Below are 22,883 nucleotides of genomic sequence, written 5' to 3' on the forward strand. Positions count from 1 at the left end.
AAAAAAAAAAGAAGAAGGAAGAGGTATGAAGGTAGGCATGAAAACTCTCATATTTTATTCTTACTGCACTTGTCAGTGTAACTCTGGTATAATTATGCCCTTTTTTGTGTGTAAGGTATTTCTTGTGGGTTAAGTTTTTGTTCACTTGAATACATGATATGCTCCTCACAAAATCGTAGACTCAGTTCAAAATCACCAGTGGTGTTGCTAGAGAATAGGCATAAACTCATATTTCCAAGAATGTTACGTAATTCTTTACATGTTCGAATGGGCCACCAACTTGAACATGTCTTTCCAATTTTTATATTCAGTTGTTGGAGCAAGGCCTGAACCACTACACATGGAAGACGACAGAGAGTGCCGACTTCATCGAGCTGGCTTCAGCCCTGGTTGGTGCTGACCTCCACCGGACACTGGCCATCGTCCAGTCTAACTGCCAGGAGATGGTGGAGGTCACCCAGAAGTGGTCAAGTGGTGCGCTGGACGTCTTTGAGTGCAGGTTGCCCTCACTGAGCTACTCCATGAACAGACTCCTGGATTGGCAAAGGTCAGGGGGCAATACTTTAAGAACATTACGCTTTGCGTAACTCTGCTTTACATCAAACTTGGAGCCTCACATACCTTCTCAAGGACTGAACCGATGTTATTGCTACATAACAATGTAATCCATATCTTCTTCAACAGAGTCACATTATCCCTTTTCATAAAAAAAGGAAGTGGGTAAACAGTTTTTGCCCCCTCAAGTCAAATCAGTTGAACTATTTTGACATGTGTGATAGTTAACAAGCCCCTAGGTGTAGTTATTCTGTTTCATTGTATTTTGTGATTCTGTTGATGAAGCTACTCATGCAGCTGATGGTGATAAAGTGATTATCACCTTTCTGTTGATCTTTACTTTCATTGTCATATTATTGTATTATGTAGTTGTATCACTTCTCTACCTGTCCTTTTTCTGACCCCACACACAGAGAGCTTGACGATGAGATAGAGCGATTGATCAAGCCATCTGGCCTGCGCATCCACGCCCTGCTCCAGAACAGCTTCGAGGTGGTCCAGATCAGTCGGGCCTCCCCGGCCTGGGAGGAATATGTGGACCACATGGATGCCCTGGTCCTGGACGGACTCAAACAAACCTGTCTGAAGAGCCTAAGGTCCATGCTCAACACTCTGGTCCTGGCCAACGTGTCCGAGGTAAGGGCCAGGATGTGTTCTCTCAAGGTCAAAGGTTAACCCTAAAAAGACTGGGCTATTTTGGTAGCTCGAAAGACTGGGGGGGGGGGGGCCTAAAGGGCCCCCCCTTAAGATCTCGGCCGTGGATCGCGCGATTGCCGCGGAAATTTGCACAATGGTAGTGTGCGATGTAATCTACAAGATCGTATATTCAAAATTTCCACAATAGTCTTCTTTTGTTTTATTTTGATTAATTATGCTAATTTATGCGAGAAATCAGACTTTTTTATCTAAATCAGTAAATAAAGCTCCAAAAGTGCTCATTTTTGGTCTAGATATTCTTTGTAGCATTCTTAGCAAATGTACTTGAAAAAAAATTCGGTATCAAAATTAATTTCTTATTTATTTCATTGTTTTCTGAATTTCTTATGTATTTCTTTGTTTTTTCGACCTTTTGTTTTTGTTGTTTTTTTCAGCAAAATTTGTGGCAGACCCTTTTTGAAGCATAACACTACTAAAACAAATTGATTTTAGCCATTGAGAGTAAAAATAAGCATATTTATATGAACCATGTGATAAAACTCAATTTGTATTGACTTTGTACACAAAATCACATTTTTGAGCCATTTTCGGTCTCACGTGCATGTACAAAAAGTTATGTAACTTCAGAACCGTACCCCCGGGCGTCACAAATTTGGTGTCAAAATGTGCGGGAAACTTGAAAGAAAAAAGTCTTAGAGCATCGCGGCGAGAGCATTGCGTGTTGCTGAGTAATCGCGCAAAATGTCGAGGGGGGGGCCTTTTAGGCCCCCCCCCCAGTCTTTTTAGGGTTAATGAGAGAGGGAATGTTGCATTGAAATCTGAGTGGGATGTAGATCTCAGGCTATCAGATGATGAGAATTTAATACTTCCAGACCGAGTCTTTGGAGCAGTGCCCTACAACATGATCATGTATATCTGTTTATGTACTTTGAGTGCTGATTGGCACAAAAAAACCCATAGTCTTGTACACACTATTCAAAGTCAGTTTCACAGAAAGGGTTCAATTATCAATAGACATATTGTGAAGGTAAATAGTGGACAAGCATGAAAGTGATCATTAGTCAAGCTGTGCTGGAGCTACCCATGCACTGACATTGTAGTGCTTGATCTGTTTGATTATATTAAAAAAAAGAGAGGCGTAATGAGCATCTTATACCAGCTGTCATTGCATCCCTCTCATTCCTTTTCTCTGTTCTTTCTATCTCTATCTTTATCTTGTCTTCTTTCTCTCTCTCCATTTTTTTCCCCCTCACAGCCCGAAGTGGCCAATACTCCAATACTGACCATCCACATGGAGCTTGTAGAGAACACGGTGACCTTCACCCCACCCCTTGACCAGAGCACAGCGGTCACCAGTGTCTTGGAGAATGTCAACCGATGGCTGGAGCAGTTCAGAAGCAGAGGGGCGCTGGTCAAGATGCTTAGTCCACTGGCTGAGGTAAGGTTCTTGAGACTAGACGGAAGGTTTTACTCCCCTCAAACATAATTTCTTCTGTTGAAATTTATACACAAAAGTCACAATGTTCTTTAATATATGATGTGGAATCTGACTGTAAGAAAAAAACAAAAGTACGGGCGTGTCTCTCAAACTTTTAAAACATGATTTTCTTTTGTGTTATTCCTTGAAGTTTGGTATGATTGTATAATATGTGAATTTGAAATCATAATTTGTTTATGATCGTATTAATGGTTAAATACAGATGTGCACTACTATGCGCAGAATAAGAAAGCAACAGATATTGTAGTTGTCATTGCCAAAATTTTGATGATTTTTTTTGTTCAAGTAAACCTTTTTTTTTTCTGTTTTTTTTTTTCATGTCTCAGGGAGGCTACAAAGACTACATCAGTGTTGATGATGAGGTCATTGAACTATGTGAGAAGGTCATCGGCCTTGTGAGAGAGAACAGTGAGGAATGCATGGTAAGTCTTCAAAAGAACTCTTCATGTTATCACTGCTTTTTAAATGAGGAAATGGTATTGAACAGTTTCTGAATTACATTTTATTACTATTTTCAAGCCTTTTTTAAAGCATGGTCTGTGCCATCTTGAATTGAATAGATGTTCATGTATAAAACTGCGGAAATATGCTCTCATGATAAATGAATCACTTATACATTCTCGCATGAAGTATTTTGTAATTATTCCTTGTTGATTTACATCCTGGCTGATATCACATTTATTCGCAATACCTTGTGGACAAATGTCAAAATATCTCAGGTTAATTTGAGGTATGCAATCAGTTTATATTTTTCATGTTAATATTTCTAGGGGCGGGGGACAAAAATACACCCTATTCTATGTATGTCTGTATTTTGATTCCAGAAACTTCTTGAGCTCTTCAAGAGTTACACCTTTCTCTGGATGCATGACATCAATGAAACATTTGATGAATTCCTCCACGGCCGCCTGACCCCCAATCCACTTCGGGACCCAGACAAACTCAGTCCCTCTGCCCGCCTCAGGTCAGCGGCCTCGGAAAGATCCTTGAAGTCTGCTCAGAGCAGGTAAGTCAGACCACTTCCATGGACTGAATTATATTGGTTCATGTTTACTTTTTTTATACCCCCGCCAAACGAAGTTTGAAGGGGGTATATAGGAATCAGCGGACGGTCGGTCGGGCGGTCGAGCGGTCGGGCGGTCGGGCGGTCGGTCGGGCGGTCGGTCGGGCGGTCGGTCGGGCAGTCGGTCCGTTGCAAATCTTGCGTCGCGAACTACTTCCTCAGTTTTCAACCGATTCCCATAAAACTTGGCACAGATGTGTGCCTTGGGTTGTAGATGTGCAAGACGTATTTTTTGACAGTACCCAAAAGTACGTTGCCATGGTAACGGCATATTATGGGCAAAAATGGATACAAATCTTGCGTCGCGAACTACTTCCTCAGTTTTCGACCGATTCCCATAAAACTTGGCACAGATGTGTGCCTTGGATTGTAGATGTGCAAGACATATTTTTTGACAGTACCCAAAAGTACGTTGCCATGGTAACGGCATATTATGGGCAAAAATGGGTACAAATCTTGCGTCGCGAACTACTTCCTCAGTTTTCAACCAATTCCCATAAAACTTGGCACAGATGTGTGCCTTGGATTGTAGATGTGCAAGATGTATTTTTTGACAGTACCCAAAAGTACGTTGCCATGGTAACGGCATATTATGGGCAAAAATGGGTACAAATCTTGCGTCGCGAACTCCTCCCACAGTTTTTGATCAATTTTTATGAAATTAGGTACAGATGTTCATCTGAATATGTTAATGTGCAAGACACATATTTCCGCAGTGGCAAAAAGTGCGTTGCCATGGTAACGGCATGTTATTGGTAAAATATAGGGCAAAATGCTTCATGGCAAAACTGCTTCATCAGTGTTCTTCCAATTCTCATGGAATTCATATTGAATGTTTGTCTTAGGATATAGGTCAGCATGACACATTTCTTGACAGTGACAAAAAGTATGTTACCATGGTAACAGCTCACATATTATGAGCCAAAATGATGGAAAATTTTGTGTTGCAAACTACTTCCTCAGTTTTTGCCCAATTTCCATGAAACTTGGTACAGATGTGTGCCTTTGGTTGTAGATGTGCAAGACGCATTTTTCGACAGCACCCGAAAGTACGTTGCCATGGTAACGGCATATTAATGGCAGAAGATCAAGGAAAGATCTTGCAGATTTAACTACTTCCTCAGTTTTTTGACCAAAGCTTATCAAATGTTGTTTTGACCAAAGCTTATGAAATGTTGTTTGGCGGGGGTATAACCAGTCGCTGTAGCGACATTTCTAGTTTTTTTTGTAGAAGATTTGATATGATGCAGATTAGGAAATTGAATTTTAGGGCATTTTAGGGCATATATCAAATCAAGTCATATCAAAATTATCCCAGTTTGAATTGATCTCAAAATGATTAAAAATATTAAGCTATTAGTATTTTTTCAGTATTGTCAGGAAAATGATATGACTTTCTCCTTCACTCATGTGGAAAGGAATAGACAATGGTTGCCCAATTAGAGAAGCTACAATGCACAAGTATCATCAGGTATAGCACTACTAAGAACAGTGCAGAGACTTGTGCCACTTAACCAAACAGAAAAGGGAATCCTCTTCATTTTTATGTATGTTTGTTGTTATTGTTTTGTTGTTGTTAGGAGCACTTCCTCGCAGGAGAGATTGGGATAGGACAGTGTAGATCTTGTTCCTGTTTTTACAATTTTATATATAATAATTATATATATATATATATTTTTTTTTTTTGTACACAGGGCTAGCTCAGCCTCCAATTATAGCATGAGCCACACGGGTGCCATGGGAACGGCAGAGAAGTCTTTCCTTACACCCAAGGATGAGGATGAGGAGGTGGACGTCCCATCACTCGACATGTTTGACAGCGAGATCGATATCTACAGGGTGAGTGAAAGCTATAGGTCATGTCAAGTGGTGTAGGCAGGAAATGACCATTGCAATGGGATTTAATCTCAATTGAAATGCATAAAGCCTTATGCTGTATGGTTTGCAATCAACGTGACGGCACAGAAGTGCATGTTTGATTACATGGTTTATTTCTTAGCTGCTTTTCATCAAGATATGGTTGAATCTGTAGCTTATCATGTGCTTGATTCAATGCTACAGTTTTTATGTTGGAGGATTATCTTAGCTGACTCTACAGAGAGAATAGCAGCCTGCGTTCAGCTTGTCACAATTTGGGGTCATGAACTTTCCTATCATCTCTGTTACAGGGTGTTGAAGTATTGACATTACATGTGAAATTTATGAACACACGTCAAATTTCTGACACATGAAATCAGGGAGTATGTATGATAATGTTATATTTTTCTTACATGTATATGGCTGACATCTGCAATTGTATGATAGGAATATTGTTGCCATTCACAATCTCACCAAGATACCTCAAGGTCTTGATGTGTATCAAAGTTTATTGAAGAGTCCATAAGTTAAAAGAATGCGTCTTGTGTTCTGCAATCACAGACTGCTCGAGATGAGATCCTGGGCGTGGTGGACAAACGAGACGTGGGCTGGATCCGTGTGGACCTGGAACCAATCAAGCAGGTCCTGACAACCTACGCCAGTCGCTGGATGTGGACTTTCACCAAGTACCTGTCAGACCAGGTATAGATCATGTCATTTCCGTTCCAAATTCCTTTTCGTACATATGCTGTTCAAATTTATTGGCAATGTGACCACTTGTAATATAAGATATTATATACCTCATAAGTGAGATTCGTATCTCTGATTGGTCAAAAGTATATCACGTGACAAGGTGTAGTCCCGTCTATCTTGCCTTAGGGTTTTCATGTGAGTGATAGAAAGGCAAAACCCTCGTGATAGAAAGGCAAAACCCTCGTGATAGTAAGTCAAAACCCTCGTGATAGAATTTGTAAACCCTCCGCGACTTTTGTACACATAACAAGTACACTAGACTTCGCGCGCGGTGTCCGCATCCCCGGCCCCTCCAAGGACGTTCACTACGCGCATCGTACAACACATGCACAATCATCGCACTAGCGCACAGCAGGCATGTTTCAACATGGCATGGTTATCGAGCGCTCCTCCGTACAGTTGAATCAAAGATCGTAAACTTTGTCTTTAGGATTTCTTAGGATCCCGAAGTAGAGACAAATCTCAGCATGTTGGAAATATCGAATTAAAACACGAGCGATGGGAAACTTGATGCATACTGTAATCTTCTGCCAAGATTTTATGCAGGAGCTTGCCGAAGGCCGGCCGTGTGACTAGAACACTAACCGTGAGTACCATGCGTACTGGGTAGTCTACGAAATGCACGAAAACCATGCAAGCGAGCGTTGTGGCCTGATTTTAAGGCTAGGCCTAAACATTTAAAATTTACTTCGTATTTACCTAGCCCTAACGTTAGATCTTGATGAGGTATATGAAACAAATATTAACTGCTCTGTATTCGGATGGTGGTGGAAATTATCACTCCCTCGGTGCTTTTCATACCGACCCTTCCATCAGAAGTGTCGGGAATGATAATTTCCACCATCATCCTCATGAGCAGTCAATATTTGTATACTATTGCCCTTTATATAAGATCTGTAATAATATTATCTTATTGTTATCATTTTATGGATGTTTGCAATTATTGATGATAAAATCTTCCTGCCTCAAAGGTCACTGCCCTCTTGCTGGATCTAGACTTCTTCCTGAAGCGAATCGAGCCGGAGATTGAGAGCATCACAGGGGAGGAAAGAGACACCGCCTCATTCATGAAGATGATGCGCATCTTTAATGAGGTTAGTAAGGAGATGTCATACAAATTATTTGCATATTCATGAATATTCATTACTTATGCTTTCACAACCATCTTCCAGTCATGATCTTCCAATCATGATGTAGAGGTCATAGAAGATTAATTTTAGGTGATGTTGCTACTAAAAAGCAGCATTTTATAGGAAAAATTGTATATCATAGTTTTTATAGCAGCAGATAGGGATGATTCATATACAAACTGTAGCAGTCATAAAGGGATTCACCAGTTCTTGGTTGGCATATTGAGTAAGCATCAATAGAGGGAGCTAGCATGTTTCTTATGTAAAAGTTTGTGTGAATCGTTGCACTGCCAACTGTAGGGGTAAATTAAGTCCTGTCAATGGTGCTCTTGAAGGTATGAACCTGTGTCTGTTTTATCAAATTGAAAGGCAAAGTTACTCCATAATGTTTTCCACAGAAGTCTACTAATGCTTTATTACTTCTGGTACCCTAGAAACCAAGCATTTGACACCTGCTGTGTGCAGGTATCAATCCCTTAAGCTTACATTTCATTGTAAATTCAATATCAGTGACATTTGAAAATTTACTTCTGTTTTGCAATTGCCTCTTTACCTTTTGTGCTGGCAGGAATATTTGGAGAATGTGGACACATTGAATTAAGTGTTAATGAAAACTACCCATCCTGCAAGTATATCTTGCCATTCACTCACACTGTACCAAATCAGTCGTTCATATTTTTGTTGTGAACACAGGTGTCTGCCAAGCAGCAGGAGATGGACGGTCAGTTCACCGCCATGAACCGCACGGTGCTTCTCCTCAAGAAGTACGGCCAGGCCCTGCCAGAGAGGACCAAGGCCCTGTACGATGCGGCCCCGGGCCGGTGGAACAACCTCAAGACCAAGGTGTCTCTGGCCAAGCAGCGGCTAGGTCCACGTATCCAAGAAGAGTCGGCCAGTATCACCAAGGTACAACACCTCGCTACTTAGAAAATGTCACATGTTAATCACCTTATGACGACATTTCTTAACATTCCACAATTCTGCAGTTACTGGTGTGAGAACTTGAACATTGAAACAAAAGTTGCCAAGCACTACATAAGATGCAATAATCTGAACTGTATATTCCTAATTTTTGCCAAAAGAGGGAGTAACATGATAAAGAACAATGATATTCAGGTGTATGGTAAAAACTAAAAGAATCTCTTTCTTTAGAGGTGTGGGTGAAACATATGAAGAAAACGATATTATATGGAGCAAGCTATAACCTACTCACTGTAATTCACATAAGGTCATCATACATGACTAAAACAAGGTCATTTTGTACATAATTGAATGCTGTGGTGTACAAAAACTGTACATTGTCTAAACACAATACATTGTTTGATCTCTACCAATGCCACAGGACCTTGCCGAGTTTGGAGAGAGGGTGGAAGCACTGAACAGCGCCCTCTCTGCCTCCGAGGTGTACACCTGGGATTGCTTCCTGGATGATGCCTTCTCTGAGATTGACAAGTTCCAGAGGAAACTGGAAGAACTGGACAACGAGGCACAGGTGAGTGTTGGAGAGATCAGCCATGGATGGTTAAGGAGATAGATGGAAGGTACAGATAGGAGATAATAGACAGAGAGAGATAGAGAAAGTCGGAGAAAAAGAAAGCTGAGTCAATATCACCTGTGTCTAAATTTTGCCCTCTTCATATTTTTGTCAGTTACTTTCCGTTTCTTTTATCCATATCTTTTGAGTAGCAACAAGTCTTTGATACCTAATCATACAATGTAGATAAAAGGGCGCATTGTTAATAACCGATTTCAGAGCAGATGTTAGACTGCTGAATTAGTCATCTTAAAAAACAAACGAACAGACAAACAAACAAACAAAACATATACAGTCATGGTCAAATTTTTGCCAAAATTTGTATTGATTTTACCCTGTATAGGTATTCCTGTGACTGATAGAATTTGGAGGCAAGAAAGATTCGCTTTCATAGGTATTCACAAAGTCCTGATGGTCGTGGGACATTTCAGTACGTAGGCAGACATCTGTCAATCCACCATTGTGTATGTCATGATAAGTGTAGTAAACCATTGATCTTTTGGGGATTGCGTTGATTTTGTTTGCGGATTTGAGTTGATGTGTTAAACCACATTAAAAGTGATTTTTTGAATACATTTAAAGGGGAAGGCTAGTAACTGATCAGTGTTAATCAGTGGAGATGATTGTTCCAATCCTTATGGGATTCATTCAAGAGTTCATTGTATATCTATTGTTGTGTGAAAATGATTTGCTTCAGAACAGTCTCATATTCAAGTAATGTGCAGATTAATGCTCCGTCACTGACCAGGGATGCTAACCTGGAAGCATTAAACTGCACATTACTTGAATATGAGACCATTCTGAAGCAAATCATTTTCACACAACAATAGATATACAATGAACTCTTCAATGAATCCCATAAGGATTGGAACAATCATCTCTCTGCATTTCCACTGATTCCCACTGATCAGTTACTAGCCTTCCCCTTTAAGTTAGAATCACATGTTAACTGTATCATTGTCTTTGAAACAAAATGAAATACAAAGTAACTTGGTATGAATGTTTTCTTGAACGGGGTACCAGACAGCGGCAGCAACATTTGCATAGGTGAAAGAGGTAAAGTGTTGTCTGTAGTTTTACATGTGCAACCTTCATCAAAATATGTTGTATGCCAGTGTTTACTGCTTCATATTTGTTGCACATAGCTATTTGCCAATACACTGAAGTTAGTATGCATATGTGACACTTGTACAGCACAATTTATTTCAGCTGCACTTTAGAGCATTTTTGTTTGCTTCAGTGGTAGGACATAATCTCGAGAATTAAGATTTCACAATCCAGCATGAGCTAATGTGTAATAATTGATTTACTTTACACTAAAACATACAGTGTTCTTCCTCGCCGAAGAAAATTTCTCAGTGGAAGCGTTCGTGGTTATAAGATTATGTATACATAATATAATATCATAATTGTACGTCATTAGGAAGAACATTCAACTTTGTCTGATTTACAATCATACGTGGCCTTCCCAAGACTGCAATATGCTAAGTTTGGGAGAATGATGCTTGTCCTGTTTATTTTGCTGCAATGAAGTTCACCTTTCATGGATAGTTCAGTGTTTTATTTTACAGTATACTGTATACGCCATAATTTCGCGAGTCTAAATTTTTGAGAATCGGGAATTCCCAACGATTTCACAAGTGGTTAAATTCACGATCGTGGAGGCCTGTACTGAATGGAGAAATATACCCGCATACGTCACATTCACATCGGGATTAGAGTCAATTTTCCTGTGTCTTTGATTTCACAAATAGCACCTGACTCGTGAAATTTGGGAAAATAAAAACCTCGCGAAATATTTGGTGTATACACTATGTTTTGAGTCGTAGCTTTAAAGCCTTTTAAAGCCTTAGCGTTTGTTTTCTTGTCTGCACTCAATACCAACAGTAAGCTCAATAGTGGCTAGAATCACTTTTGCATAGATATGAGTTAAATGCTTTGGTAGTACCTTTTTTGTTGTTGTTGTCAAGAGATGGAGGCCTTATCTGTGATCAGTTGCTGAGTCCTTTTACAGTGTAATCATTGGTTGTTGTACCTGTAAATGTGTATATTCACTTTCACAAAAGCAGCTTTTTATTTCATACTATCCAACTTTCCTTAGTTACTGTTCAATTTCTTTTGCTTGCATGTTCAACAGTGCTTATTCAATGACTGGCAAATAAAGAGAAGATTTGAAGTGGCCTCTTGTGCATTTTGTATATGAATTGACTTGTTTATTGTTGTATCTTTTTTTCATATATACATGTACTTAATACATGGCTACAAATCTTTCATGTTGGAACCATGTAAATCTTGCATGATTTGTTTGTCTTTTTGCATTCTACCTGATATCATGGTACAGTTACTGGTCTATGTTTTTATGTACTAAAGCTGTGATTTTTGCCTTGTAAATCTCTACAGGATCTGATTGAGTTGCAGGACCTGCTAGAAACAGCCGTTGTCAACTTTACCATTCTTCCAGAGTGAGTAATGAGCTTTATCAGCCTTTCTTGCATTTTGTTGGACCTTGCGTCCATGTCTTATTTTGGACAGCTTTTGGGAATTGAGAAGCCTTGTTTATGTAGGACACTGCAAATGTATCTACTCCTTCATATACATGTATATCTACCCCTCTTTATATTGACACACTTGTCTGTCAAGTTACAGTACTATGTCACACTACAGTGGTGCAGACGTCACCTCTAGAGTCTTCCTGCACAGCATAACTTGCTTATGTTGGAGAAATTAATGAGTCATGTTATGTGTTTATATGTGTTTGTGTGTTTAAATGTGCCATTCTCGTTAAGCATCTGATGTTGTAAAATGTATAGGACTGCACGAATACCAAAACGATACATGGTGTCTAGACAAACAAACACTAGAAGCCCTAAGATTGGATAAAGGCATAACCCTTCACTGAATGTGAAGCCAAATCTAGAAACTCGTACTCATTCAGAACAGTTGAGTTGTACTTACCCCCAAAAGCAAGTGGAGAAGCTTTTGCTGACTGACCTTTCTCCCCTTGTTCCACTGAAGATGCCGGCATGAGCTGCGCAACCTGAACGAGGTGTGGGACACAGTGCGCACCCTGCAGGAACAGCAGCAGGAGTGGAAACAGGAGCGATGGCAGAGCATGAACACCAAGTACCTGAGGGAGGCCACCAACACCCAGCTGTCTATCGTCAAAGGGCTACCGGAGGAGACCCACGGATGGGAGGTCACCAAGGGCCTGGAAGAATCCATCCTGGTCATTCAGGTAAGCTCCAAATGATGAGATATGTGTATCCTCACTTCAGAAATTGTAGTTGTCTTTGTCTGTTCATCTGCTATCTTCATATTGTTGTTTTTGTATATTTTTATTCTCTTTTGTTTCTCAACCATGCCTAGATATATCCATGTCTAGGAAGTAGGGGCTCATAAGCCCTAACATTCAGGAAATGTTTGCCCTTGTCTGTGCACATGTTTCTGTTGAAGAACTCTTTCCATATCATCTGTAGGTCTATGCATGGAGCACAGAATCTCAGAACTTCAGCGATAGGATTAAGTTTTGTTTTTGTGGTTGTTTTTGATAATTCATCTGTAGTTTGTCCGTCTGTCCATCTTAGTCTTTTCTGTGTTTCCTGTCCATGATGTTACCTTTTGAACTTCTCTGTCTGTTCCTCCTGTGCCTGTAATGGTGTGGTAAACCTCTGTTTTGCCACTGCCATCTCTGTACAACGTTATGTAAGAGCTGTAAGGGCAGCAAAATGGCAAATGATCTGTGTCCTAACAGAGTCTCGGTCCTATTAATCATAGTCTATGTCGTAACAGTTCTCATTGTTGAGTATGAACACACATTCGCCAACTTTTGAGAGCGCTACATGTATATGGTTTGATGAATGCAGATCTTGGTTCCAGTATTAACAGGCATTATTTGTGGCCTTTACCTGACTATCTAATATTCACAAGTGTTACACTATAATTGATATGATGATCATGCTATATTTTCTCCTTACAGGCCTGCCTCCCACTGATTGAGGACCTGAGCAACCCTGCCATGAGGACGCGGCACTGGAAACAGCTGGTTCGGGTCACTGGGGGCGCCCTTGTCATTGACAACGAGAGTCTGACCCACATGACCCTGGGACAGCTGCTGCAGCTGGGACTGCAGAGTGAGTTAATGAGCTGAGATCTATGGTTAGGCTGTTCTGTACATGTGCATTGCTTGCAAGACCCACTTTTCAATACCAGAATGCTCTGACTTTGCACTAGTAAAGCAATTGTTCTATCCATTTGTCATACCATATGTTTATTGGGGAGAATAAAGTGTATAAACATGTAAAGCCCAAACTTCCCCCATGTCAAATATGATAAGGTGATATGCGTGCCCTGTAAATAGCGAGTCATTGAAAATGGAAATCAGCAAACAAACTACCTGGAACTTTTTTGTTCACACTCATATATCATCGGTGGGGCGAGAAGACCTCGTATCTACAAAATGTCAAATGTTCAGGAGAGCCAAAAAACATGCCGGCTAAAGCACTATACTGAATGGGATGGCCTTTCCTTTGACATGCCGTGGTGGCTTCATTTTTGGAGTAAGACAGTTGGGATTTGGACAGGACATCACTTACTTAATCATTTGACCATTAATCAAAAAAAGTCATTTTCACCAAAATTTCAGATACAACGTCTTGTCACCCCAGCGACGATATGCTAGTGTTGTTACACTTGTATATTATCGTGCATATTTTACAGGATAGCTATTTGTATTTCTTGAATTATCTTACATAAAATCAATGGACCAAGATACATCCAAGGCTGTCATCGTGGACACATATTTTGTGTTTTCTGCTGTTGGACCATTAGGATTTGAATTGCAGTTTTCATTGCCTTCATATTTGAAATGGAGCAGGTCAATTCTTTTTTGTGTGTAGTTTTAGAATCATTTTGCCATAAACTATAATATCTGACTAATCTACAGACCATGTGGATGAGGTTCGTGCCATTGTGCAGCGGGCTGTGAAAGATGTGACCATAGAGAGTGCCCTCAAGACGTATGAGGAGATCTGGCTGAGCAAACTCTTTGACATCCGACCCCATGTTCGCACCATTACCATGGGAGGCAATGAGAAGACTGACAAAGATGTAAGTTTGTCATGAAGATTTTCCCTTCATTCACACCCACTGTCTTAATCTGTCAGGAGGTGCTTTTACGCCTTTGGTTGATGCAAGTATGTGAAAATGATAACAACAAAGGTCATGATTATAATTCTTTGCACAGAATGCAGAAGGACCAACTGCGACCATTTGATACAAATGTAGATGTAGTGAAACCCTACTGACTGTGTACAGAACCCACCAGTTTGCTATAGGCTAAGATTTGATTCAAAGCACTTTGTGTTTTGTGTGTGCATTACAATCTGAGCAAGGAGAGAGAGAGAGAGCCTTACACCCAAGAATATTTGATCTAGATTTTGTTGTTCTAATCTGCTACCTATATCTCAAGGTATACCTTGTGTGGATGGACGTAACTGCAAATTAAAAGGTGTAATATGCTATGTTCAGAGTATTGTTTTGGACCCCACTGACAAGCTCTAAAGGCTTAAAGGGGTCCCGGCATTGATTTGTTAAACGTGTGCACGTATACGCTTTGCTTTTGTTTTTATTATTTACATAATGTACTTATTTCTTGTATACATATAATTAAATTGTATACATTGAATTAAATTGAATGGTCTTTTATTTTCTTTGCCAACAGCAACACTCAGACACCAAGAGTGAGATGTCTCAGAGCCAGAGTGACCTGGGGACAGCCATCACAGAGGTGCGATCTCGCCGCCGTACCATGAGCCGTATGTCTGCCCTCACCCTGGGGGCGGGGAGGCAGAAGAGGGCAAGTGTGTCCTCCCTCCCCAACTCCCTTCTCAACCTCGGAGAGGTGGGTGTCATCTTTACTCCCTTTGTCTGTCTATCTGTTTGTCTTGAATGATTTTCCTTTTGAAGGTGTAGACTATGTGCCAAGTTCACTTGCCAAACCTGCTTGAAGGCTTACCATTTCACATGTTTTGCTACCCCCCCCCCCCCAAACAGCATGTACCAATTTGTCTTGAGCACTGGCCATTCACTATAAAAGTTGCCAAAGCTTTGTCATGAAATTTACATCTCAGCAAAGCCAGCAATTTTCTCCACAGTTTTTCTGCACTGCATTTTCAGCATAAATGCTTCTGTAAAAAGCTACATGGCTTTGAAAAAAACAGAGAGGAATATTTTCCAAAAGGATATGCTTGGCAGTAACAGAGTGATGTGGTATACAAGAGCTTTACACTGTGACGCACAAAGAGGTAGTCTTCCTGTGGTCATGTTGTCCATCCTTCGAGGCAGCTATGGATTATTATGCTGTCTTGATTTATCCCTTCTCCAGGACACTGGTCAGCTGTTCCTCCTAAAGGACACTGACCCAATCTTCACTGAGCTAGAGTCCCACCAGGTGGCTCTGCAGGGCATGCAGAGCAGCAGTGCAGCCGGCTCCTTCCTGGATGAGGTCACCAAGTGGCAGAAGCGGCTGCAGACCATCGAGGCCGTGCTGACTGTCTGGCTTGAGGTCCAGGAGAAGTGGGTGGAGCTGGAAGAGGTAAGAGGTGCTGAGTGGGTAGAGTTTGTGGAACTGGAAGAGGTGAGTTGCTGAGTGGGTGGAGTTTCTGGAACTGGAGGAGGTGAGTTGCTGAGTGGGTCGAGTTTGTGGAGCTGGAGGAGGTGAGAGGTGCTGAGTGGGTGGAGTCTGTTATCACTTTGATTGACAGGTGGTAGCAATGGAAGTGATGTGAGGTACTGTTTGGATGGAGTTTGAGAGTGTCTTGTTTAGAAAGCATTGAGTTTAACTCATTCCCATGATCAAGGAGTAGATGTGGTAATTGTTTTCATCCTTTGTATTCTCAGCACTTACCATCCCAAGATTTTTAATCAGCATTTAGTAATCCATCTAAAATTGATTTAGGTGTATCAATGTGCCTTAGTCCAGTGGAAAGGCCTCAGTGTAACACAACAGAGATTACTTGATAGGAGTAGGAGTAGATGTGGTAATTGTTTTCATCCTTTGTATTCTCAGCACTTACCATCCCAAGATTTTTAATCAGCATTTAGTAATCCATCTAAAATTGATTTAGGTGTATCAATGTGCCTTAGTCCAGTGGAAAGGCCTCAGTGTAACACAACAGAGATTACTTGATAGGTGGATGATGGAGTTAATCATTAATCATTAACAGCTTGTTTCAGGACATCTCTGCCAATCTGTGAATAAAAGATCTCTAGTGTGCACCACAATCAGCGAATTATGTAAAGGAGTAGATGTGGTAATTGTTTTCATCCTTTGTATTCTCAGCACTTACCATCCCAAGATTTTTAATCAGCATTTAGTAATCCATCTAAAATTGATTTAGGTGTATCAATGTGCCTTAGTCCAGTGGAAAGGCCTCAGTGTAACACAACAGAGATTACTTGATAGGTGGATGATGGAGTTAATCATTAATCATTAACAGCTTGTTTCAGGACATCTCTGCCAATCTGTGAATAAAAGATCTCTAGTGTGCACCACAATCAGCGAATTATGTAAACTCTATTCATTACCAATCCATTTCAGGACATCCCTAGCCAATTAGTGAAGAAATATCTCTACTGTGAACCTCAATCAGCAAATGAAATTGTCTACACCTAAGGTTTATGAATGTGATCCTCCCAAATGTCAATGTATCTCTCCCTCTCCAGGTGTTTAGTGGTGCAGATGTCAGGGCCTCCCTGTCCCATGAAGCCAGTCTGTTCACCTCAGCCAACAGGGACTTCAGGCTGCTGATGAGAGCTACGGAGAAGAACCCTAATGTCCTGCAGTGCTGCCAGAGGAAAGGTTAGCAATGAGAGAAAGGAGAGAAAATTAGAAATAATCAACTATGGAAACCACATTTGTTCAAGCAATTGGAAGTTTGAATCACATCTTAACAATAAAATTAATATAAATTAGATCTACTGTTCAGAATTTGTTTTTGCTTTGTTTGTTCCTAAGCTAAATTCATCCACCTTGAATCTTGTCCTTTTTCATATACTGCAAATTGAGCATATGATCATGTTTACAGAGAGTACCAAAAAACGAAGAAGAAACCCAGGGAAATACACTCTCTCCACAAATTCCTTTCATTCTTCTTAAATCAGCCAATTCTATCTTCCAACTGGTTGGGGGTTTGTGAATTGAACTAAAGAATAATTATACATTTTAAAAATGATGGCATTAGCAACATTTTTATTGTTCAATTCTTTGGGGAACATTCTGAGTAAATGCATGGCCGCCAATCCTTTGACTACATCAGATCACTGTGTATTTAACACAATTTGTTCAGGGCATGTAACCATTGTAACCATTGCCAATGGGTTTTTCATTTAATAGTCCCATAGAAAGTCTATTGATGTTTAAACCTAACTAGGCCTTGGGGGGGGGGGGGGGGGGGGGCGCAAAACACAGGTTCGATAATGTGCACTAGTAAGAAGGAATGTCCCATATGTAATGTCTCTTGATAGAGTTTTAATGAAGTGTAAAAGAAAATGTAAATTGTTTTGACTGATAATAACCTTAATCGTTTTCATGAAAAAAAAAAAATCTTTTGTGCGCATAGCCTGCATGGAATTTGAATTCATCATATAAATGATGTATTCCGCTATACAATGCATGTGCATTTTCCAGGAATCCTGGTGCTGCTGGAGAAGATGAACAACAATCTGGAGGTTTGCCGTCGTTCCTTGCTCCAGCACCTTGAGAGGAGGAGGCAGCGGTTCCCACGATTCTACTTCCTGTCCATGGAGGATGTATTACACATTGTCTGCAATGGTGAGTTGGACTATCTAACCTCTGCCCTCTGTTGTCCTTTTAAGACTCTCAATATTTGCTCAATATATTGTTTAATTCTTTCTTGGCAATAAGACATATTTTGTGGACTTGTCTTCTTTTTTTGTTTTCATCATGCACACCTTCAGAATCATTGCAATTTCTCAATCTTTTGCCAGATTTATGATGAAGATTGAAGTAATAAATCGTCGACAAAGTGTGCAGAATTTTTGACTACCAAGCACATTTGCAAGGTAGTTTTCATTAGGAAGTCAGTTGATTCATATTTTCATTGCCAGCAAATATGTGCAAGGCTTAATGCTAGTGATGAATTTCAGAGGGATAAGTGCAGCACTAACTCCTGCAGTAGGATCCCACAATCCATATTTCTAGTTCAGAGTCTGTCCTTTTTGTTTTCATGTGCATGTCACTTGGAAATGCTGCTTTAAGGAGTCATCATCATCATCATCAACAAAACTATTATAATTTATATTTAATGTAGACATCAGTGAAATATATCCTTGTACTACAATGTACATAGACATCCATAACTTAGATGACTCAAAAAACACTATTGAAGACTTGAGAAATAAATATGAAAATAATTTAAGTGCAGTGAATAACCTGCTGGATGAGTGCAGCATATTTTGTGTCAACTTCAAGGAATTGATAATATGACTGGTAGCTACTTATCTCCCTTACAGGCTATGACATCACTCAGGTTAACCTCTACCTGCCCAAGCTGTTTGAAAACCTGGGTCAGCTGGAGTTTGAAAACAGCCAGTCGGAGGCGGCGGAGTGCAACTTCCAGGTGACGGGACTCCTCAGCTCTCTAGGGGAGAAGCTGCCGCTAAAACAGGTATGAGTGCAGCTCCATACATGATCAACTTTGTTTTGAGTATGATGCAATATGTCAGGTGTATACCAGGCACAGTGATATACATTTCCCATTTAGTTTTCTAATGGCTGTGCCAAAAGCTGGTATCGGCTATCTTATTCAGTGTGGGAATTTGCGCATAAGCATCAAATTTTGATATACAACCATGTATTGCTGTGCTAAAGTTTATTCTTGTTGCACAAAGTTTTTTTTTTTTTGTGTGTGGACACATTGAATGTTTCTATTGACTACTGTGAAAGTGGATATTTTTGCACGAGTAATTTTTCGCGCTTGGCTGGGTAAGATGGATTTTACATGTTTTTAATTCCACGGAATCAGGACATTAGCTACTGAACATACTGTAAAAGTGGAAATTTTCGCGGTGTTCAAATTTTCACGCATTTCGCGCAACCAGAAAGTAGCGCAAAAATAAAAGCACGCGAATATTTTTGCTTGCCATATATGCCTGTGCGTGATGTCTTGATTCCGCGGAGTTTAAAACACACGAAACTCTTCCGACCCGGCCAAGCGCGAAAAATTAGTCACGCGAAAATATCCACTTTTACAGTAGTCTTGCATTGTATGGTATACAAAAATATTTGCGTGCTTTTATTTTTGTGCTAGTGTCTGATTGTGCGAAATGTACGGAAATTTCCACACTGCGAAAAATTTTCTCTTTTACAGTAACTTGGATAGTAGTATAGCTTGGTCATTGCAAATGTGCTTATCTAGTGTCAAACCATGTCCTCATTCCATGCAGATGGTGTCCTGTGAGGGTCCTGTGGAGACCTGGTTAGCCAACCTCATCCCCATGATCAAGACCTCACTGCAGCACCAGCTGACCTCTGCCCTGGCCCATGAGACCCTTGACCTACAGGCCCCCAACCAGGGGTCCGTGGCCCCGGACAGCCTAAGGGCCGGACTACGGAGGGAGAAAGACAGAGAGATCCACAGCGCTGGGGCCAGGAAGGTCACCCTCAACAAGGATGAGAGAAAAGGTGAGAACACAGAAAGACAAATATCAGATCTTCACGGAAGAGATAAAATCAAACCTGGTCAAGAGATAATGGACGTTAGAAAGATATCATTATTATTTTACTCTTTATTCGCTTCATAAAAAGCACATATTATATACTGTACGAGCTGAAATTTTCGCGGTGGTTTTATTTTCGCGAATTTCGCGATTTGCCTTTGAACCGCGAAAATAACAACACGCGAAAATAACGTGCGAAAACAAAAACGCGCGAGGCCCTCGCAACCGCAAAATTAGCAACACGTGAAAATGTCCTCCAAATAGCAATTCGCGAAAATATCTGTACGCGAAAATTTCAGCTCGTACAGTACATATGAAGTGAGAAATGATTCATTGAAGTAGGTTATGTGAGGAACAGAATATTGTGAGACATACATGTAGTGATTACATAATGCTAAGACACTGAAATTCATACCCTGAAATATTGGATAATATTATATATTAATGAAAAAAAAAAGAATGAGTGAAAAATAATATACACCTAGGCAGAGAACAAAAATTCCCCTTACAAATTGTACATGAAGACTGAGTGCAAAAGGCAAAAAGATTGAACATTTTCAAGTGTCTGTTTAAATTGAGTCATGCATTGGCCCATACTTAAATGACCTGTTAGTAAATGTAAGTAATATGTTTGTGTGACAATAGACACAGATTTGTGTGATAAAGCAGTGGCAGCTGCATCAGAAGATTAATTTTTGGTGAGTGTTTCTACTATAACGCGTTTGTTGCTGTTTTTCTCTGTGAGCAGCTGGTGGAAGCCGGTCAGGCAGCAGGGCCAACAGCCGCACCGGTCAGCGGGTCAACACGGGCAAGCGGCCCAGCACCAGGGAGTCCCAGGAGGGCATCGTGGAGGGTCTGAGGGAGTCTCGCCAGCCGGCCACTCGTTCTTGGATGCTTGACCATGTCACGGAGGTGGTCTACCTCGCCATGCAGATCCAGTTGGGGGACCAGGTGGAGAGGGGACTGAAGGCTGCTGATGAAGGGGACAAGGACTCCCTCAAGGTTAGAAAATGGACAGGGTGAACTTTGACCTGTCATTATCTTTCATGCTTTCATTCTATATACTGTAAAACATATTTTAGTGGCATGAAATTTTCGCGAATTGGAGCCGACGGCCTTTTTCACGGCATGAAATTTTCGCAAAGTGACTCTGGCATTCAATGCATATAGTGCAGACAAGAGCCTTCGAGTGCATTTTAATTTTGCGAATCTTAGCTCTTGCGAAATTTGCGAAATTAAAATGCACATGAACATTCCTTGTTTAACAGTACTACTCTTTGACATCAGATGTCAAATTTCTTAGGATAAAAGCTTGTACTAGTGTTAATACATAGTGTAAGGACATGAATCAGAATAAAATGTTTTGAATTGTCAAATTGAATATATCTTCTACAGAAATGAGAGACAAAGAAATTGACTGCATGTTACACACGTCTGTAGATGAAAAGATGTCGCTTGTGTTGTACAGAGTTTTAAAAAGTGGAAGTGCCTTCTAACTTAATTTAGTTTTTACGAATTCACTCATTGCAATCACATACTTTTACTTGATTTACTTTTCTATCTTTCGTTTGTTGCTTTTTGTCAGTGTGGTTTTTGTCTTTTCATCTTTCTTTCAGTGGCTGATATATTTACTGATGTATGCATGTCTTTCATTTTTAGGACATGGTGAAGAAGGTGAACCAGTCCATCCAAGCAGCAGTAGTCATGCTGAAAGGAATTGAGGATGAGAAGGAGAAGAAGGCCAGGCTGACCAAAGAGCTGAGAAAGTCTGAAGGTAAGCCTTATCCTTGTCAGCTAATTGTGCTGTCATGGTGGAGTGGTTTGTGCTGCCCTTATGTCAGCGGGAAAGGGTCAGGCTTCAAACCCTGTGATATCACGTGCATGTTGAGCAAGATGCACTATGCCTGAATACACCTTGCTTTGCAGGTGTATAAATGTGTAAACAGTGAGACTGCTGCTAGTATGACTTGTGCAAACAGTGGGACTATTGTTAGTATTGCCTTTCACAAAGAGAAGGATAGAAAGAAATGCACCATAGAGCTACCCAAATGTTGCATGTGTATGTATTTGAATCTATTGCATTGAGGTTCCTCACAGATACCTTACTACTACAAGACAGTGAAAAACTGATAATTTTAGTCAATGTGCAACTTGATTGAGACATCTATCCCAAACTTTGGTTTTGTCCTTTGTCTTTCTGTAATTGCTGCTCTAAACCCATATTAAAAAAAAGAGAATTGAATCCCCCCCCCCTCAAATTACCCCCCAAAAATATAAAGTGTCTCAGTGATGACTGCATGTTGCAGAACAGTCTAAAAACTACTGCCATATCCTCTCTTCCCCCAACAGCCAGCCAAAATGAAGGCTCAGTGGTGGATAACAACAGTGTGGTGGTGTCCCAGACGGGGAGGCAGAGCTCGCACTCCTACAAGGGGTCCCAGTGGAGCCTCAACGAGCCCCAGCTACCCTCGGCTGCCCAGCCTGCTACTCCCATTCAGGAGGAGGGCAGTGTTCACTCTGTCATCAACGAGGAACAAGGGAGTGAGACTGGTGAGTAGAGTTATATGGAATGTTTTCTTTTAGAGTGAATGAAGGAAGTAATAATGAGGTGCAATACATCTAATTGTTCCAGCATCTCACAGAATGTTCACAGTAAAGTTTTATCCATGATAAGGTACCTTATTTTTAGGTACACAAATGTTAATAATTGACTTGTTGATTTTTCTTCGGTAGTATACTACAAGAATTATCTTTTGATAGTAATTGCATTGTACATAATATCTTCAGTGTGTGTGATTTTTTTCTGTGTATGTTGAATTTTGTTAAGTGCACCATGTTCTTTTTATTCATGTGAAACAATATTGAGTTATGATAACTTTCCATTATTGATATTATTTCTCTCCCTCTTGTCAAAAGATATGGAATCTCTTTTCATACTTTTGAGTTTGTTCCCTTAAATGTGTATAATCAATGTCAAGTTACACTTAACTGACATTGCTGAGTCATGTCAGTACCCTCAAATTTCTTTCATTTTGAACATTCTTATTTCTGCCCAATACATGCATGCTAGTTGTGTCAAGTGTCACTCCACTGAAAATG

At 40.4% G+C, this 22,883-nt stretch overlaps 1 protein-coding gene across 1 annotated transcript in view; it reads left to right on the forward strand.

Annotated features, from left to right (window-relative positions):
• Positions 1 to 22,883, forward strand: part of LOC140229720 (uncharacterized) — a 79,252-nt gene that overhangs the window by 10,873 nt on the left and 45,496 nt on the right. The window contains exons 14-36 of the mRNA XM_072309960.1: positions 312 to 547; positions 969 to 1,191; positions 2,468 to 2,650; positions 3,037 to 3,132; positions 3,535 to 3,716; positions 5,468 to 5,612; positions 6,192 to 6,332; positions 7,355 to 7,477; positions 8,207 to 8,419; positions 8,856 to 9,005; positions 11,448 to 11,509; positions 12,063 to 12,282; positions 13,024 to 13,177; positions 13,990 to 14,153; positions 14,767 to 14,946; positions 15,430 to 15,639; positions 16,770 to 16,905; positions 17,734 to 17,877; positions 18,579 to 18,733; positions 19,512 to 19,749; positions 20,530 to 20,786; positions 21,444 to 21,562; positions 22,138 to 22,334. Coding sequence (XP_072166061.1) covers positions 312 to 547; positions 969 to 1,191; positions 2,468 to 2,650; positions 3,037 to 3,132; positions 3,535 to 3,716; positions 5,468 to 5,612; positions 6,192 to 6,332; positions 7,355 to 7,477; positions 8,207 to 8,419; positions 8,856 to 9,005; positions 11,448 to 11,509; positions 12,063 to 12,282; positions 13,024 to 13,177; positions 13,990 to 14,153; positions 14,767 to 14,946; positions 15,430 to 15,639; positions 16,770 to 16,905; positions 17,734 to 17,877; positions 18,579 to 18,733; positions 19,512 to 19,749; positions 20,530 to 20,786; positions 21,444 to 21,562; positions 22,138 to 22,334 — 3,928 coding nt within the window. The remainder of the gene's footprint in view (positions 1 to 311; positions 548 to 968; positions 1,192 to 2,467; positions 2,651 to 3,036; positions 3,133 to 3,534; positions 3,717 to 5,467; positions 5,613 to 6,191; positions 6,333 to 7,354; positions 7,478 to 8,206; positions 8,420 to 8,855; positions 9,006 to 11,447; positions 11,510 to 12,062; positions 12,283 to 13,023; positions 13,178 to 13,989; positions 14,154 to 14,766; positions 14,947 to 15,429; positions 15,640 to 16,769; positions 16,906 to 17,733; positions 17,878 to 18,578; positions 18,734 to 19,511; positions 19,750 to 20,529; positions 20,787 to 21,443; positions 21,563 to 22,137; positions 22,335 to 22,883) is intronic.

Source organism: Diadema setosum, chromosome 6, assembly GCF_964275005.1.
Source record: "Diadema setosum chromosome 6, eeDiaSeto1, whole genome shotgun sequence".
NCBI classification, from domain to species: Eukaryota; Metazoa; Echinodermata; class Echinoidea; order Diadematoida; family Diadematidae; genus Diadema; species Diadema setosum.